Source organism: Hibiscus syriacus, unplaced genomic scaffold, assembly GCF_006381635.1.
Source record: "Hibiscus syriacus cultivar Baekdansim isolate YM2019G1 unplaced genomic scaffold, ASM638163v2 tig00110174_pilon, whole genome shotgun sequence".
Lineage (NCBI taxonomy): Eukaryota > Viridiplantae > Streptophyta > Magnoliopsida > Malvales > Malvaceae > Hibiscus > Hibiscus syriacus.
This window is the reverse complement of record NW_024062612.1, coordinates 3,695,784-3,713,180: the sequence shown is the minus strand read 5'-3', so window position 1 is coordinate 3,713,180 and position 17,397 is coordinate 3,695,784. Positions and strand designations below refer to the sequence as shown.

Genomic DNA, 17,397 nt, shown 5'->3' with positions numbered 1-17,397 from the left:
CCTAGCTGCTGGAGCCTCTTCACCTGCTGATCATATGCGAAAGTTTTTCTACCGAATGGGATTCAATGACAAGGTAAATTTAATTGTAAAATATCCTTGGTTATTGTCTTTTATCATGGGGACACAATGATATTTAATTATATGCAGGAAATAGTTGCATTATCTGGTGCACGTACACTTGGGAGAGCCAGACCAGAACGTAGCAGTTGGGGTAAACCCGAAACCAAGTATACGGTATTTAAGCAATCTGGTTTTATTCGTTACCTTCAAATAATCTGTCGAATCTGAACCTTACATGTAAATTGATTTTTCTTCCTGATATAATTTCTTCGGAAGTTTTTTCATTCATGTTTTGTTGGATTTTAGAAAGCCAACTCAGAAACTTGGTCGTGGTTGCTTACTTTACGCCTGGTATCATATGTTAATGTCTTCACAATAACTTAGATCTGTTCCTTAAGGGGGTGTTTGGTTCAAGGATATGTTTGGTTGGCCGGGAATCTCATTCCCGGTAATGTTTTATTACCAATAGTAAATTTTTTGGGGTATATTACCGGGAATGTCATTACCTCCCTTCCCTTAGGTATTGTAACATTACCAGTGTTTTGGACTAAAATGCCCTTAAAATTTTATTTTTTTTTCAAAAATATCATTTTTCTGTCATTGAATAATAAAAATTCTACGAAGGTTAAATTACAAATTTATCCTTAAATTATTTTAGATTTACAAAAAAAAATATATAATTAAAATTTTATATGAAGTTCATGGGTTAAATTTTTTTTTACCATTTCATTAAACCTTTTTTATATTTTTAATTTTGTAAAAAAATTATATAAATATTATGAGTTTAATTTTTTAAAGAAAATATATAAATATTTTACAATTTGTAATATTATACAAATATATAATAATGACAATTTGGTCAAATATACATTCTAATAATCTTTTATTCCTTTAACCAAACACGGTAATCTTACATTCCTGCTAAACCAACCAAACACAAAATACAACATTCCCAGTAATCCTATTCCCTGGTAATCTTTTATTTCCACTGGTAATCTTACATTCCGTGAACCAAACGCATCCTAAGTGTAACATGAATTGTTGGTGGTCCAAGACCTAGTGGCTGTGGTTGTACGCATAGCAGCAAGGGCAAATTCAAATTGGATATTCTAATTTCTTGAATGGCAGAAAAATGGGCCGGAAGGACAATCCTGGACAGTGCAATGGTTGAAGTTTAATTGACAATTCATGCTTCAAGGTTTGAAATCGAAATCACTCTCTTGTCAAGTAAGAAGGGATGTGAAAGCGTCAGATTCTCTTTTATCCGTACATACAGGAGATCAAAGCTAAAAGAGATGAAGATCTGTTTGTGTTGCCAATTGATGCTGTTCTTTTTGAAGCTCCCTCTTTCAAGGTAAGTAGATCGAGTCCAATTTAAGACAGTAAGAATATATATATATACACAATCACAGTTTTGGCTTAGCATTTACGTGCTTTGCAGTTATATGCTGAGAAATATGCCGAAGATCAAGATACATTCTTCAAGGATTTTGCAGAAGCCCATGCTAAACTTAGCAACCTTGGGGCCAAATTTGACCCTCCAGAGGTATGTTTTTGAAGGATAGTTGCATGCATGCTTATTTGATTTTCATGAATAAGAAAGTTCATTATAATTTCTTTACACAATGTTTAGACCATCAAGATTTAACCTACCCCTTTATATCAAAAAAAGTAAAAAAAAAAAAAAAACCTACCCTTAAATTGAAGGGTATAGAATACTTAAGCATGCCCGTTGTTATTACAATTATATCAATCGAACTATAATCTCAATCTCAATTGATTGTCTTTTAAACATTTTTCACTCTAGTTTTATACTTTTATATGTATTGGTGGAAGCTTTATATATTCATATATTCATACTTATATTTAAATGTATCTGACATCTCACATACAAATTAATATTTAAAATAATATAAAAAGTTATATATATATATATATATTGATTTCTATAACTGATTGCATTTGATGTTCAGGGCATTATTTTAGATGCTGCACCATAGAAGTTTACGGCCGCCAAGTCCTCTTACATGAAAGGTTATAACCATGATTAACTTATTTCACCTTCATCATAGAATACATATCTACTGATTTCTAACATTGATTGCATTTTCTTTTATAATATATATATATATATATATATATATATATATATATATATATTGCATGAAGTAATCCTCTGAAGGAGATTTATACATGTGAAAACTGTTCATTTTGTCTGTTTTCCATGAATTTATTGTAGGGTTAAAACAATAAGAGAGAGAGAGAGAGAGAGAGAGAGAGAGAGAGAACTATCTTGGTCTTGATATGGGGTGGGGTGTTATAATAATAATTGAAGCTCACATGTTCGACACTCTGGAAGCCTGAAAATGAAGGGGAAAGAGATTAAATTTCAATTGAAATGTTTTGAGAATTAAGAGCATGGTATTAAATTGCGGCCGCAACGCAGTGTAGTGGTCGCATCGTAACAGTTTTGAAGGTCACTGCGACGAAATATTAACGCAACGCGATAAAATATTTTAGAAGTATTTTGATTTTTGAGGAAGATATCACGCCCGCGACAGCCGCAACACGTTACGTAACGTTCGCGGCATCCACAACTGCGGCACCGCAACTGAAACATCGACAGATGCCGCGACCACTATTTTATACTATGATTAAGAGAGAGAGAAAGAGATGTGTGAGATTCAATAAAACAGAAGATTCGGGCAAACATTTGGTGGAAGCCCCGGTGACGGTGAGGCTCAATCTACCAATAATGATTATTGTTGGTGCTTTGGCCATCTTGATTATTGTTAGTGTATGAAATTGAACTCATTTCATATTATCGGTATGCTCTTTCAATTTTAAAATTCGGTCATTAACATGTATGTTTTCTCTTGAAATGAATGGTTTCTTTTTCGTATAAAACATTTATTTTATCCTATAAATCCTTTGAACTTGACTTGCATTATTTTATATAGTCAATTTTTTTTATATTTTTATCCTCTTATCATAAAAAATTGTATATATAAAATATTAAATTTAATTGATATTATTATTGTTGTAAATTTAACATTTTTAAATAATTTGATTGATTACAATATAATATTTATTTAATTTTTTTGAGTAAACAATAGAATACGTACTTATAAATTTAAATTTAATTGATAATATTATTATTTTTATTTTAAATTTTATGTATTCTGATATCGTGAAAAATAATATTTAAATTTTATTTTTTAATTCATCAATCATATTTAAATTTCATCATTATTTTCGTTCCATGGAAATAAATCATATTATCTCTAGGTACATTATTCTTCCTTGCTATTTTAATATTAATTTCTTTTTATTTTCACAATAAATTAACCAATTTTTTAAAGAAAAAAAGGAACTAATATGACACGTTTTAATTTATCAGTTTTTTTAAAAGACCGTTTATTTTTGGAATTAATGAGTAACATTAATATACTTTAAGGATACTGTTGTTTTTTCTTAAGTGCCAAGTTAAGAAAAAAGGTAAACGTTATTCCATAAAAGTAAAAACGTTAAATTATGTCAAATTAAAGTAAAATAATTAATTTGTGATTTTAACATAATCGAGTGACTAAAACCAAATTAGACCCTGATTCTAAAACATCTTCTCATCATCGCGTACCCAAAGCGTGACGTACCAAACTAGCAAGTTTCTGGTCTGCGTTCGCTCTCTAAAGTCTATCGTTTCTTAAACCCCTATAAGTCTCGAGGACTGAAAATTAGAAAGGAAAATACCCCCAAAAAAGTAAAGTTAGGGAAATAGAGTTTCGATCATGGCGAGAAGTGTTTCAGTTTGGTTTGTTTTGGTCGCAATCGTCTGTTCTGTAACTGCGATCTCAGCTGAAGAGAGCAGTGAATCTAAGGAGTTTGTTTTGACTTTGGATCATTCCAACTTTACTGATACAGTTAGTAAGCACAAGTTTATCGTCGTTGAGTTTTACGCTCCCTGGTTAGTCTTTCATCTTTTTCCCATTTGCGCCTAATTTTTTCTTATTAGTTTTTAGATCTTAATTTTATTTTTTATGAAAAAAAGGACTCAAGTGCATGCGATGAATTTATTTGTTGATTTAGAATTTAAGGAGGCTAAAATCTCTTTCAAAAAAGATTTTTAGTGCATTTTTCTCTTTATTACCGGATCTTATTTTTCCTGGAGGAAGTTTTTAATTTCAGTTGTCAAGATTTGAGATCAGTGTCCAATTATAAGTTTACTTGATAGAAGTTAGAAATTAGTTTGAAAAAATTGAACTCGTAGTTTGCAATCCGACATTTTTTTATCTTGAAATGATATAATTGTGTGCTTATAGATTTCCTCAAAGAAACTTTTGCTTTTGGAATTAGCGGAAAATTCTTTTATAAATTATGTGGAAACAATAAAGTTTTTATTATGAAAAGTCCTCATATTTTATAGTTTTTAAGCATTGGTTTCGACTTTTGATCTGCTAGGTTGTTGAAGTTTGACCTTTCTTAAGTAAAATGTAAAGTGCTACATGTGTGATTATGATGTGCTAACTTGACATTTCTTAATAAACAAATTTGGGCTACATCTCTAGATCTCTTTGGTTTATTAACATATTATTTGTTATTCTGTTCTATAATTTGTTATCTAAATGTAGCAAACATGATTCTATGATCAATGGTATATATATATTTATGCAATGATTATTTAATTTAGCCTTGAAATTCTTTTTTATTGAGAGATTTAACTTAATTTCTCAGTTTAAAATTTGTAGTCCCTTTCATTTTCTTATCATGCCTTGCTAGTCTTGTTTATCTTCTTGGCACTAAATTCTTTTAATTATATTTTAGGTGTGGGCACTGTAGGAATCTTGCTCCTGAGGTAAACGAATTACATTTCCCCTAAAGTACTCAATTCTTATTGATAATTTATATGCTTAGGCTCCTAATAACAATAAAACTTCTCTGTTTCCCATGTAGTATGAGAAAGCAGCATCTATATTAAGTAAACAAGACCCTCCAGTCATTCTTGCCAAAGTAGACGCCAATGAGGAAGCAAACAAAGGTTTAGCAAATCAATATGACGTCAAGGGTTACCCTACACTTAAAATTTTGAGAAATGGAGGGAAGGATGTTCAAGAATACAAAGGTCCACGCGAAGCTGATGGTATTGTTGAGTATTTGAAGAAACAAAGCGGTCCTGCTTCTGCTGAATTGAAGTCGACGGAAGATGCCACTAAGCTCATTGATGACAAGAAGATAGTAGTTGTAAGCTCTAGTGAGAATTCTTTGCTCTTCTGTTTCCATTCTTTTTTCATTATGAAGTTTAGCTGATATGTGTGTATGTGTTTTATTTCTAGGTTGGAGTTTTCCCAAAATTCTCTGACGAAGAGTTTGAGAGTTATATAGCACTTGCTGAGAAATTGCGTTCTGATTATGAATTTGGTCATACTTTGGATGCTAAGCACCTTCCCCATGGTGAATCATCAGTGACTGGCCCTGTGGTCAGACTTTTCAAGCCTTTTGATGAACTCTTTGTTGACTTCAAGGTAATCTTGAGCTAGAGGTAGCAAGTTTGGCTTGATACAACTACATGAAATGGGGAGAATAACTAAAAACATGATGGGACACAAATAGACGAACAACTCAAAATCTATATAATACAAATTATTAATTTATCAAAATTATATAATATATGATACTTAAACATGATTATGGCGCAACAATACACAAATTGCTAATCTATCTAGACCCTGGAGCATTGACTATAGTCTATATCATCATTGAAATACAAATTCACTTATGTTGTTAGATGCATTTGTACCATTTACAATTATCTTTTACTGAAGATATTTTCTTGCAGGATTTTAATGTGGAAGCTCTGGAGAAATTTGTTGAAGAATCTAGCATTCCTCTTGTTACACTTTTTAACAAGGACCCCAACAATCACCCATTTGTTATCAAGTTCTATAACAGTCCCAACCATAAGGTAAATTTACAGAATCAGAAACTCATTCTTTTTCTCTCATAGTTCTTATATACATTGAACGAAATCAAGTGTGGCTGTCATTTGTTTGCTAACAATCATTATCTTGGAATACCAATATTTGTCATGTTTGAACTACCAAATAAATATCTTTATTCACTTTTAATGGACTTTGGAGTTTGGACTGTGTTATTCAGTTTTCTAGCAGCTTTCTCTTCTATATCATTTTGGTTTGATTTCATGAGTCATAACTTGATCCTTACATCCTTTAAGTTCATCTACTAATAGAGAATTCTGATTCTGTTAAGGCTATGTTGTTTGCAAACTTGAGCGCTGAAGGTATTGATTCCTTAAAATCTAAATACCGTGAAGTTGCTGAGCAATACAAACAAGAGGGAATTGGTTTCCTCTTGGGAGATCTTGAGGCTAGTCAAGCTGCCTTCCAGGTTAGTCTCTACTTGAATATGGTAGTTTGTTTATTGCATTTGCTACACAAGTCTAATTGTTTTTTTTTTTTTTTTTTTTGGGTTGGAAAACAGTATTTTGGAGTTCAAGAAAGCCAAGTGCCTCTAATCATCATTCAGAATAATGATGGAAAGAAGTATTTGAAACCAAATTTGAAGGCTGATGATATTGCACCATTTGTGAAGGATTACAAGGTAACATCTTCACTAGATTTATTGTATTTTTTTTCAGAATATGATAAAACTTGTACTTTCCTGCCATCAAGTATAATCACAACTTTCTGTAGCTTGTGCTGGTTAAGTTCATGAGTTATTGATAGGATATAAAAGTGTGAGTTATGAGACATTTTTGGTTGTTTTCTATGTTCTGTTTGCGTAAAATACTCTTTTGCAGGAAGGAAAAGTTCCACCATATGTAAAATCTGAACCTGTTCCTGAGGAGAATAACGACCCTGTGAAAGTGGTTGTTGCTGATACCCTAGAAGACATGGTTTTCAAATCAGGAAAAAATGGTGTGTGATGGGTAGATTCTTGCTATTCTTTCAGTTTTTCCCCTTTACCATTTTGGTAGTCATGGCCTACTGTTTGTATCCCCTGTCACACTTGATATCGGATGGTTTTATTATGTAGAAGACATAATGGGTGCTTAGAATTGCATGCAGTTTTTTCATCCAACAGTGTGGAACTTTGAATTTGGAATGAATTGGTGGATAACTTATTTTTGTTGTGAAGATAAGGTAGAGTTATGTGAATCTAAAATTTTAACTTTGAAGTGTACAACTTAATCTTTTTTTCATTTTGGGTGCTATTTGGTGGCTATTTTGTGAGTCTTAAATTAGGGAGTAGAGTAATGTTTTGACCGCATCTGTTTGAGTTTTCAAGTGATTTGCAACGGATGGAGAGAGACTTCAATTTTCATGTATAATTAAGCATTTCCACTTTTGAAATCACCTTTCGTGGTAAAATGATTTCAAGCTTTTGTTTCTGCAGTTCTTCTTGAATTTTATGCCCCCTGGTGTGGACATTGCAAGAAATTGGCCCCAATTTTGGATGAAATTGCTGTCCATTACGAAAAAGATGCTAGTGTTTTGATTGCAAAACTTGTAAGTTTCTTTTATTTTAGTTGGTTTTAATAGAGCATGTATTGCTTTCAATAATATTGAATATTATCCAAGTTGTAAAGTTTCATCTTCAGTTTTTTTATATATGTTTTGGTCAGCTGAAGTTTTTAGCTGCACTCCAATTAGCAAGAGTGTATAATAGAAATTACTAGAAGTGCTTAAAAAAATCTCCATGGGTTATTGTTGGAAGAATACTCTCTTATGATGATTTTTTTTATAGGAATAGGAGGCCTCATTAAAAACCTCCCTCATAGTTGGCTCTTGTGAAGAGGCAACTAGCGGAAGGAGGAAAAAAGTACCTCAATATATTAATAAATCATAATTACATAAGATTACAGTTTACAATATAACCACCCGAAATAAAAAACAGAACATAACCACAATAACTCTGAAAACATTCTGTAGGTTATGAAATAGATAAGTTAGTATTTTAATATAACACTAACTCTTAGAAATTTAGATAGATAAGGATCACTACCAAGTAGTTTACTTCTAATAGAAAACTTACTCCTAACTTTTCCTATAAAAAGATGTATTTTCACCATTCACAAATTATAATAAAAAGTGTTCCTTTTCTTCTCCACTATGTTGTTTACTCTTTATCAACATGGTATCAGCTAGGTGACCGATCCTTCACCTAAATCTAGCCGATTTTTCTTCTTTTTTACCCTAAATCTAGCCGTCGATCATGAATTCCACCACTTCTTCATCGGAGGTCACTTCAGAATTCCTCATTAATTCACCCCATTTTGATGTTTCTTCAGCCTCTATCACCTGTCACCGATTGAATGGTGACAATTATATCCCTCACTCTCAAACTACTACTCGGCCAAAGAAGGGGAGACCTTGGTGTGACTCTTGTAAGAAGGTTGGCCATCTGCGGGATTCCTGTTGGAAATTACATGGCAAGCCTATTGATGGGAAGTCAACATCAACAACGTGATACCCAAGAAAACTGTGTTGTGAATACTGATTTACAAGGAAGTTCGTTTACTAAAAAACAAATGGAAGAGTTGCAACAGTTTTTTAGTCAGTTAAACACTCATTCCCAATCAGTACCTGCAGGTAGAATTCTTTCTGCTACTTTGGCTAATACATCCACCACTCCTACTTGGGTTGTGGATTCTGGTGCAAGTGATCATATGACAGGTGATCTTCGGCTCTTTCACACTTTTCATGCCGACTCGTCTATCTCTCATATTTGAACAGCTGATGGTTCTCTATCCGGTGTTGCCGGTCATGGGTCTATTCGAATAAATCAGGACATTTTGTTATCTCATGTTCTTTATGTTCCCAATCTCACTTGCAATTTATCTCCATTAGCAAGTTGTCTGCCGATTTATGCTGTATCACGAAATTTAACTCTGATTTTTGTGAATTTCAGGATTCTAGCTCGGGGAAAGTGATTGGCAGTGCTAGGCTTTGTGGGGTCTTTACCTACTTCCAGCAACTTTATTTTCCCACCCATCTACTTCCTACCATGTTATACAACAATTTCTTTTACTTGAACCTTCAACCGATGTTATGTTATTGCATTTTCGTTTAGGACAACCAAGTTTCTTTTATCTTGCAAAATTGTTTCCACATTTGTTTGTCAATAAGAGTCCAAAATCTTTTTCTTGTGATATTTGTCCACTTACTAAACAAACTGAGTGTTTATCTACCTTCTCCATATAAACCGTCCAAACCATTTACCATGATCCATAGTGATATTTGGGGACCATCTCGAATCGCATCTTTACATGGATTTCGGTGGTTTATTTCATTTATTGATGATCACACTATTACTACCTGGACCTTTCTCATGAAAACCAAATCTGAAGCTTGTGAAATATTTAAACGGTTCCATAAGATGGTTGAAACCCAATTTCAGTGTTCAATCCAAATGTTTCATTATGACAGTGGTAGTGAGTATTTTGCCAATGTTTTGGGTTCTTTCTTTCAGGAAACTGGAATTATTCATCTTACTTCTTGTGTCGATTCTCCTCAACAAAATGGGATTGCTGAGCGAAAAAACAGGCATTTTCTTGAGGTTACTCGGTCTCTACTTTTTTCCACAAATGTTCCTAACTATGTTTGGGGGAAGCCCTTTTAACTGCCACTTATTTGATTAACCGTCTCCCTAGTAAACCGTTACAATTTAAGTGTCCGAGAGATGTTTTTCTTCAGTTTTTTCCCAATTTTAAATCGATGACTTCATTGTTATCCCTTAGAGTTTTTGGTTGTACTGTGTTCGTTCATAACAATGTTCCTCTCAGGTCCAAATTAGATCCTCGAGCATTTCGGTGTGTTTTTGGGTTATTCATCGACTCAAAAGGGCTTTCGGTGTTATTATCCTCGTACAAAGAAATTTTTTATTATTATGGACGTTACTTTCTTTGATAAAACACATTTTTTCCTTAAAACTGCTATTCAGGGGGAGTCATATAATGAATATCAGTTTATTGACTCACAACAATTGTCACTTGATTTGCAGCCAACTCTTTTTTATCAACCAGCACCGTCAAACCAGTTAAACCAGTCGAATAAGCCTACAAAATCGCTACAGCCAGACCAAACAACACTACCAAACCCAGAAAACATATCCTTGCCAAACCAGTCCACCGAAACACATTTACCTCGGCATGATCAACATATCACTTCGCCTCAAATACCTCAATCCGAGTTGCAGATTTATAAGAGACGACAAAAACCAATTTCTAAATCAATCCTTGAACCTAATCCCGAGTCTCTCACACAGCATGGACACTGTCATGAACCGGAACCGAACGAGAATCCTTTGGAGAACGAAGAAGGTAATCAGAGTTCTTCCACTGAATTAAATGCGTTAATTGATGATAATGACTTGCTGATTGCTCAAAGGAAAGGAGTAAGAAAATGCAGAAATTATCCAATTGAGAGATTTGTTGCATATGGAAAGCTAACGCCTTGTTTTAAGAACTTTACAGCAAGTGTAGATAGCATTACTGTTCCAGAAACGGTGGAAGAAGCATTGAAAGATCCCAAGTGGAAAAAGGCAATAGAAGAGGAATTAAAAGCACTGGAAAACAATAATACTTGGATTATAGTTGATCTTTTGAAAGATAAAAAACCAGTCGGCTGCAAATGGTATTCACGGTAAAATACAAAGCTGATGGTAGTATTGAAAGATATAAGGCGAGATTAGTGGCGAAAGGATTCACTCAATCTTTTGGAGTTGATTATCATGAAACGTTTACTCCGGTAGCAAAACTAAACACTGTGAGAGTGTTACTGTCATTAGCAGTTAATGAGAATTGGGTGCTTCATCAGTTAGACATCAAAAACGCATTTCTAAACGGAAACTTGGAGGAGGAAGTATATATGCGAATTCCACCTGGTGTGAATAGTAATACAGAAAAGCATGTAGATTACTAAAGTTCTTGTATGGACTTAAGCAATCTCCAAGAGCCTGGTTTGACAGATTTACAAAGGTGATTATTCAGGATGGTTACAAGCAATGTCAATCAGATCACACTTTATTTGTCAAAACATCTTCAAACAACAAAAAGGCAATTTTGATTGTCTATGTGGATGATATCATTCTAACAGGTGATGATTATATGGAGATAGAAAGATTGAAAAAGCTACTGGCGAAGGAATTTGAAACCAAAGACTTGGGAACTTTACGGTATTTTTTAGGCATGGAGGTTGCAAGGTCAAAAGAAGGAATAGTGATCAACCAAAGGAAATATATCCTTGATCTACTATCAGAAACTGGAATGAAGGGATGTAAGCCGGCTGAAACACCCATGGAAGCAAATCTGAAGTTAAGGAGAGAAGAATTGGGAAGTCCTGTGAACAAAGAACAGTATCAAAGGCTAGTAGGTAAACTAATTTATTTATCACTTACTAGACCTGATATTGCATTCCCTGTCAGTATAGTGAGCCAATATATGAATGATCCAAGAGAACATTTAGAGGTTGTGAATAGAATTCTAAGATACTTGAAAATGACACCAGGACATGGATTAATTTTTAGAAAGAGTGATGATAGAACAGTAAATTTTTTCGGATTCAAGCTGGGCAGGTGAATTAACGGATAGAAGATCTACAACTGGTTATTGTTCATTTGTTTGGGGAAATCTGATTACTTGGAGAAGTAAAAAACAGACGGTGGTGTCTCGAAGTAGTGCAGAAGCAGAATTTAGAGCAATGACACTTGGAATTTGCGAATGAATTTGGCTTCAAAGAATGTTAACTGAGCTGGGGTTATGTGCCAACAAATGGTTTGAACTTCAAAGTGACAGTAAATCTGCAATAAGTATTGCAAAGAATCCAGTTCATCATGACCGAACGAAGCATGTGGAGATTGACGGACATTTCATCTCTGAAAAGGTGAATGGTGGAACGGTGAAGCTCAATTATGTTTCAACGAAGAATCAGTTAGCAGATATTCTCACCAAAGCACTTCCAAGAATTACATTTGATGAGATTATATCCAAGTTGGGTCTTTTCAACATTTACTCCCAACATGAGGAGTGTAGGTTATGCAATAGATAAGTTAGTATTTTAATATAACACTAACTCTTAGAAAGTTAGATAGATAAGGATAACTACTAAGTAGTTTACTTCTAATAGAAAACTTACTCCTAACTTTTCCTATAAAAAGATGTATTTTCACCATTCACAAAATATAATAAAAAGTGTTCCTTTTCTTCTCCACTATGTTGTTTATTCTTTATCAACACATTTAACTTATCCCCTCCTTAGCTAACTTGTCTGCCTCCCAATTACATGTCCTAGGAATCAGTCTAACCATAATGTCCCTAGCAGAAACTAATGCCCCAATTTCCCCAACCAAAGAACTGAAAAACAAAGGGGCAACAAAAGGTCTCAAAATCCAATTCACTGTTGTTTTACAATCACTCTCTAAAATAAGTCTTCCCTTCAACACCCATTTAGAAGAAAGAAATAAATCAATGCCTTCTTTAATAGCTTTCAACTCAGCAACATAGGAGCAGCAAACATAGGAGGACCTGGTCCCACAGCATTAGAAAAAGTGATTAAAGTAGAGCCATTCGAGTCTTTCAAAATTCCTCTAATTCCACCCTGCAAACCATCACCTCTAACCGCCCTATCCACATTGAATTTAAAAAATTCAGCTGGAGGTGGAAACCAGCACTGATCCTTTTCCTTTTTAGAAGGTTTAACTGAAATCCTGTCTGCAAGCAATGGATCCCCTATTAATAAATCAGCCTGAATATTAGCATTAAGAAATTTAGCTAAAAACCATTTGACCAGCCTAAATCTGCAAATAAAGAACAGTGAAGAACTGTCAAAATTCCAGTTTTCAAACACCACTAAATTCCTAGCCTTCCATAATGACCACAAAACAACTCCCGGTATAAAATTCCAGATAGAAGAAGAAGCCCTTATAAAAGACCAAGAGCACTAATTGTTAGTTGGTGATTTTAGATAAATCATCAAGAAGAATCTTCTTAATAGATATATTGGTACTTTAGTGGCACTAATTGTTGCAGGGACCCGCATCTCCTATATGTTGTGTTGGCATCATGTGTGTTCGATCTATGTTGCTCTAACTCTTCATTTTTCTTGAAGCAATTACGTCTGATACTTGTGTCAGATGCATATTTGGACATGGATGTAGGAATATGATCCTGCAAGATGCTTCCAAATATGTGAAAGCTTAGAAAATATAAACATACCTGTGTGGGCACCCTCTTGTATCTGACAGACGCTTCTGAGTCTGAGTGTTATTGTGTTAACTGACCTACTTTTTGGGAAAGATTTTTTCTGACCCGTCCGCTTCTCCATTTTTCTTTGTAGGATGCAACTGTAAATGATATTGTAAATGAGAGCTTTGATGTTAGAGGTTACCCAACCATTTACTTTAGATCGTCTAGTGGAAACATAACTCCATACGATGGCAATAGGACCAAGGAAGACATCATCAACTTCATTGAACAGAACAAGGACAAAACTGTTAAACAAGAATCAGCGAAGGATGAGCTCTGAAAAGGGTAAGTTTCTTACAAGTACTGCTGTTCTTTTAATCTAATAGTATGAACAAATGATAAAAAGCCGTTTCTGCTGAAATTATTTAATCATTTTCTCTCTTTGTAGATGGCATGTGGATTTGCAGTTTTACACAGGAATTGCCATCGACTGGATGATGCCGGATCTTCTTCCTCGCCTCCTTCCCTTTTAGTTCAATGAATCTCTTTTAAATTTAAAAAATAAAAAAAAAATCTTATCTATGAAATAATATAGGTTGTGATTTTCGGACTTTTAGCTGTTAATTTATAATAGTTTTGTGAGCAGTTAGTTGTAACAGCTTGTCCGCTGGATCCATCAGAACAAGTTAAATCTAGAGATGATCTGCCATTTCTAATGTTTTCGGTCGCTGCTACTTGCTTTGATGATTTTTTTTAGTATGGGAATGGGAGTAGTAAGGAAGCCTAATATAATATTGGAAGTGTCATAAATTATCAAAACTGAAATGTAATGTTTTAGACATGAACCCCCCAGAATCTAAAACACGTGGATTTGGGTATTTGAGTAAATAGTTCCCCTAACAAAATACGTTGCACACTACAACTGGTAGACTAGTGGTTTCATTTTCGGTCTTCTTTAACTAGCGTCAGAAGATATATTAGGCCATTATGTCTTTGCTAAAGTCATAGATGTTAACCACTGTCATCCTTCTAATATTATGTTTGACGTCGTGGTGAACTAAGAATGAGGAAGGGATTTGAGAAGGTGAGCTTGGATTTTGTGTAGGTCTGATAATTGAAGAGGCTTTAACATGAATTCTTCTGCTCCTCCTAGGCACCTGCATTCATCATTTTCTCAGTTACTTTAATCATTTCACCCTTTCTTTCTTTCTCAACTCTATTATTTTTCCTCTCTTTCTCGCAAACAAAAAGGGAGAAAAATATGAAAAACAAACTTACACGCTAATTCATTTTGGGGGGGGGGGACTTACATGCTAATTCTTGAAGGTACATTCTCTGATGACATCACCACCACTGGTACATCTTTCCAAGAAGATCCCTGCAATTGTAAGTAAATACCAAGTTAAAGTGTCATCTTGAGAATGCGAGATCATTTAATTTATTAATTCAAAATTGATTCAGTCAATAAATAACCTATTATAACCTTCAAACTACAGTTTCAAACCCTACCTATGTAAGAGACCGCCTGACATTTAAAATTGGAGTAAATTTAAAATTATAGTTACATAATTAGGTATTATTGGGTTCACCTTGACGCGTTTGAGTAAATCATAGCCGCTCGTCCCTGGCATTGAAAAGTCTGTCATGATTAAGTTGACGTTAAGTCCCTATATTCCATGAAAATATTAGTTTAAACTAAAAATATCAAAATTAATAAACAAGTTTAATTATAAAATCAAATAAGAGTGCAAGAAAACCATATATTCATCTGCTTAGCTTCTGTTGTTCGGAAGAAAGAAAAAAAAAATAAGAGTGCAAGAGAATCAAATTTGTTAGCAAAAACAGCATGCATTAATGGCGGTTAAATTAATGCTTTTAGTGGTTGTTTTTCTCTATTATCGTGTTATAAAGAAAAAGACACATCGAATAATGTAGGCATTAAATGAAAAAAATATAAATTCAAATATATGTTCTATGCAAATACCTTGGGAAATTAGATAAAACAATAAAATGACCCCTAAATTTTTAATATATTTTAAGTAGCTCTTAAGGTAATTACCTTGGAATGATTTTGAAAATGGTAAAGAATACAATATTTTTATTCTAAAACGAAGTTTATGATATTTAAAACCTGATGTTGTTGGGAAGACGAAGCAGCTGCTGTTGAGTTATGAAGCAATCCTAGATATTCCAACGCTTTTTCCCCAGACTCAAAGCACGTCACTGCAATTATATACATCATATCTGAACTAAACAGTTTCAAAAAATAAATTAATTTATGATCTTACCTCGGCATGAAAAAGCTTTGAGGAGCTTCTCCAATAACTTCCTGTCGATAACGCTGTCATCCACAGCCAAAACATGAAAACGACGTCGCTCTTCTTCTTCTTCTTCTTCCTCTTCTTCCTCCTCCCCCTTCTTCTGTCTCTGCATAATCTCTTCTTCCCGAGGTTGTCTGTTCAGAACAGTGTCGTCTGATTTCATCAATTCCATTAACAAAAGCCTTGGTTGCTCGTGAGAGATCAGAGAAAGAAGGGAAAAAAGAGTTGGAATCGCTTTCGGTTTAATCTGAATGAAGGAAATAAAGAGCGTGTGAGAGAGAAGAAAATAGAGTTGTTCTGAGAACGGAAACTGTACGTATTTTGCAGCAAATGGAAACTTGTATTATTAGAAGCATGTTGTGTGAGAGTATAAATTTATATGTCATGTTATCGTTTATTAATGAATAAAATCATTAGTAATTTAAAATTTTTATATTTTTTATAAATACGATAAAAGCTTCATGTTATCTGCATTATGCAGACACAAGTTTTTTTTTTTTTATTATCCGACATTTTTATAAATAGTTAGTTAGATTTAGTAATATAATTGTAAAATTAATCTTACATTAATGAAATATTATATATATATATATATATATATATAGTTGTGATCTCTCCCTAGATTCTATGTAACGTGTGTGGGCACATATTTCTTTCTCTTCCTCATTCGGTCGCTGTCATTTTCTCTTTATTTTTTGGGATCTTGTTTGATTACCGAGGATAAGATCTCTGTTGTCATTTGGTTATTTTCATTTTTTTTTACATTTTTTAAGGGTTGAAATAGATTACTTTGAAAAAAAAATACTTAACTAATTACTGTTATAATTAGTAGAAGTCATGAGAAGTAAAAAAAAGTTTTGGGATAAGATTTATATGGAAATTCTTTTTTGAATTCTTTTTTATAAATTATATTCAGTTCATATTATTATTTTACGACATTTTAAAATTATAAATTTGATTACTTTTAAGAGTAATTATTTCTTATTTAAGATTTAAACTGATTATTTTCTTTATCATAACCAACGTAAACCAACATTATTGATATAAAACATATCTTGTATATTAAACTAAAATCGACGTGTAGTTTTAATATTTATTTTCATATATCATAAATTAAATATAATAAAACACATGTTTTTTGGACTAATCTAAGATAAGTACATGACAGTGTGTGTTCAAAGATAACTCTCAACTATTTAACATTGAACGCTAATATCTCTAACACTCCTGATGCTAGAACCCGAATCTCAATGAATAACAACAATTCTTTTACTACTAATATCATTCGGTTCATAAAAACACACAGATTTTAACACTTAACTTAAAAAGCTTTAGATATTATGTTTAAATTTAGATACATACTCATTGTCATATTTGAATCAAATTAAAATTAAACTGAATTTCTTATTAAATTTAAGTTCTATTTATTTTTAAAGACGTTTAATTTACAAAAAGTAAGACAATCTCTAGAAATATAATTATTGTAATGTAATTTTACTTGATACATTATTAGTGAATGTTACATTATTTATTTATTTTATTTGATATGGATGCAAGTAAAATTACAATATTTAAACCATAAATATATAAGATTATTTAGAAGTAAAATTCACTAACTCGTCATATATTTTCTAACAATTTTATATCAAAATTAAATTGATTACATCAAAATTCATAAAATTATTTTCGTTACGTAATTTAAATTCAATAATTACTTTATATTTAATATATTATTAATATAATACTTAATATTTTTAATAGATTATAAATCAAACACAAAAATAATATTTTATAAAAAATAAGGTAAAAGGATAATAA

General features: G+C 32.8%; 2 protein-coding genes and 1 pseudogene across 3 annotated transcripts; 2 read left to right on the top strand and 1 right to left on the bottom strand.

Annotated features, from left to right (window-relative positions):
* Positions 1 to 2,101, top strand: LOC120216948 (annotated as a pseudogene).
* A 1,718-nt stretch (positions 2,102 to 3,819) lies between these two features.
* Positions 3,820 to 13,813, top strand: LOC120216946 (protein disulfide-isomerase-like). 2 transcript variants are annotated; one of them, XM_039214222.1, is made up of 11 exons: positions 3,820 to 4,024; positions 4,882 to 4,912; positions 5,011 to 5,298; positions 5,391 to 5,579; positions 5,894 to 6,012; positions 6,318 to 6,462; positions 6,556 to 6,675; positions 6,875 to 6,992; positions 7,471 to 7,583; positions 13,410 to 13,603; positions 13,707 to 13,813. In XM_039214222.1, exons 1-10 carry the CDS (start codon positions 3,849 to 3,851, stop codon positions 13,596 to 13,598), a joined length of 1,488 nt encoding a protein of 495 aa, XP_039070153.1. In that variant the 5' UTR covers positions 3,820 to 3,848; the 3' UTR covers positions 13,599 to 13,603; positions 13,707 to 13,813. The 2 variants fall into 2 exon arrangements, with proteins under 2 accessions (XP_039070153.1, XP_039070152.1); XM_039214221.1 differs by having other exon boundaries at positions 13,410 to 13,604; positions 13,712 to 13,813.
* A 248-nt stretch (positions 13,814 to 14,061) lies between these two features.
* On the bottom strand, positions 14,062 to 15,916 carry LOC120216947 (two-component response regulator ORR4-like). Its single transcript, XM_039214223.1, has 6 exons — positions 15,547 to 15,916; positions 15,390 to 15,481; positions 14,848 to 14,925; positions 14,569 to 14,636; positions 14,312 to 14,415; positions 14,062 to 14,280 (listed from the first exon to the last, which is right to left on the bottom strand). The coding sequence occupies exons 1-5, from the start codon at positions 15,749 to 15,751 to the stop codon at positions 14,316 to 14,318; spliced, it is 543 nt and encodes a 180-aa protein (XP_039070154.1). The 5' UTR covers positions 15,752 to 15,916; the 3' UTR covers positions 14,062 to 14,280; positions 14,312 to 14,315.
* Positions 15,917 to 17,397: the final 1,481 nt, after the last annotated feature.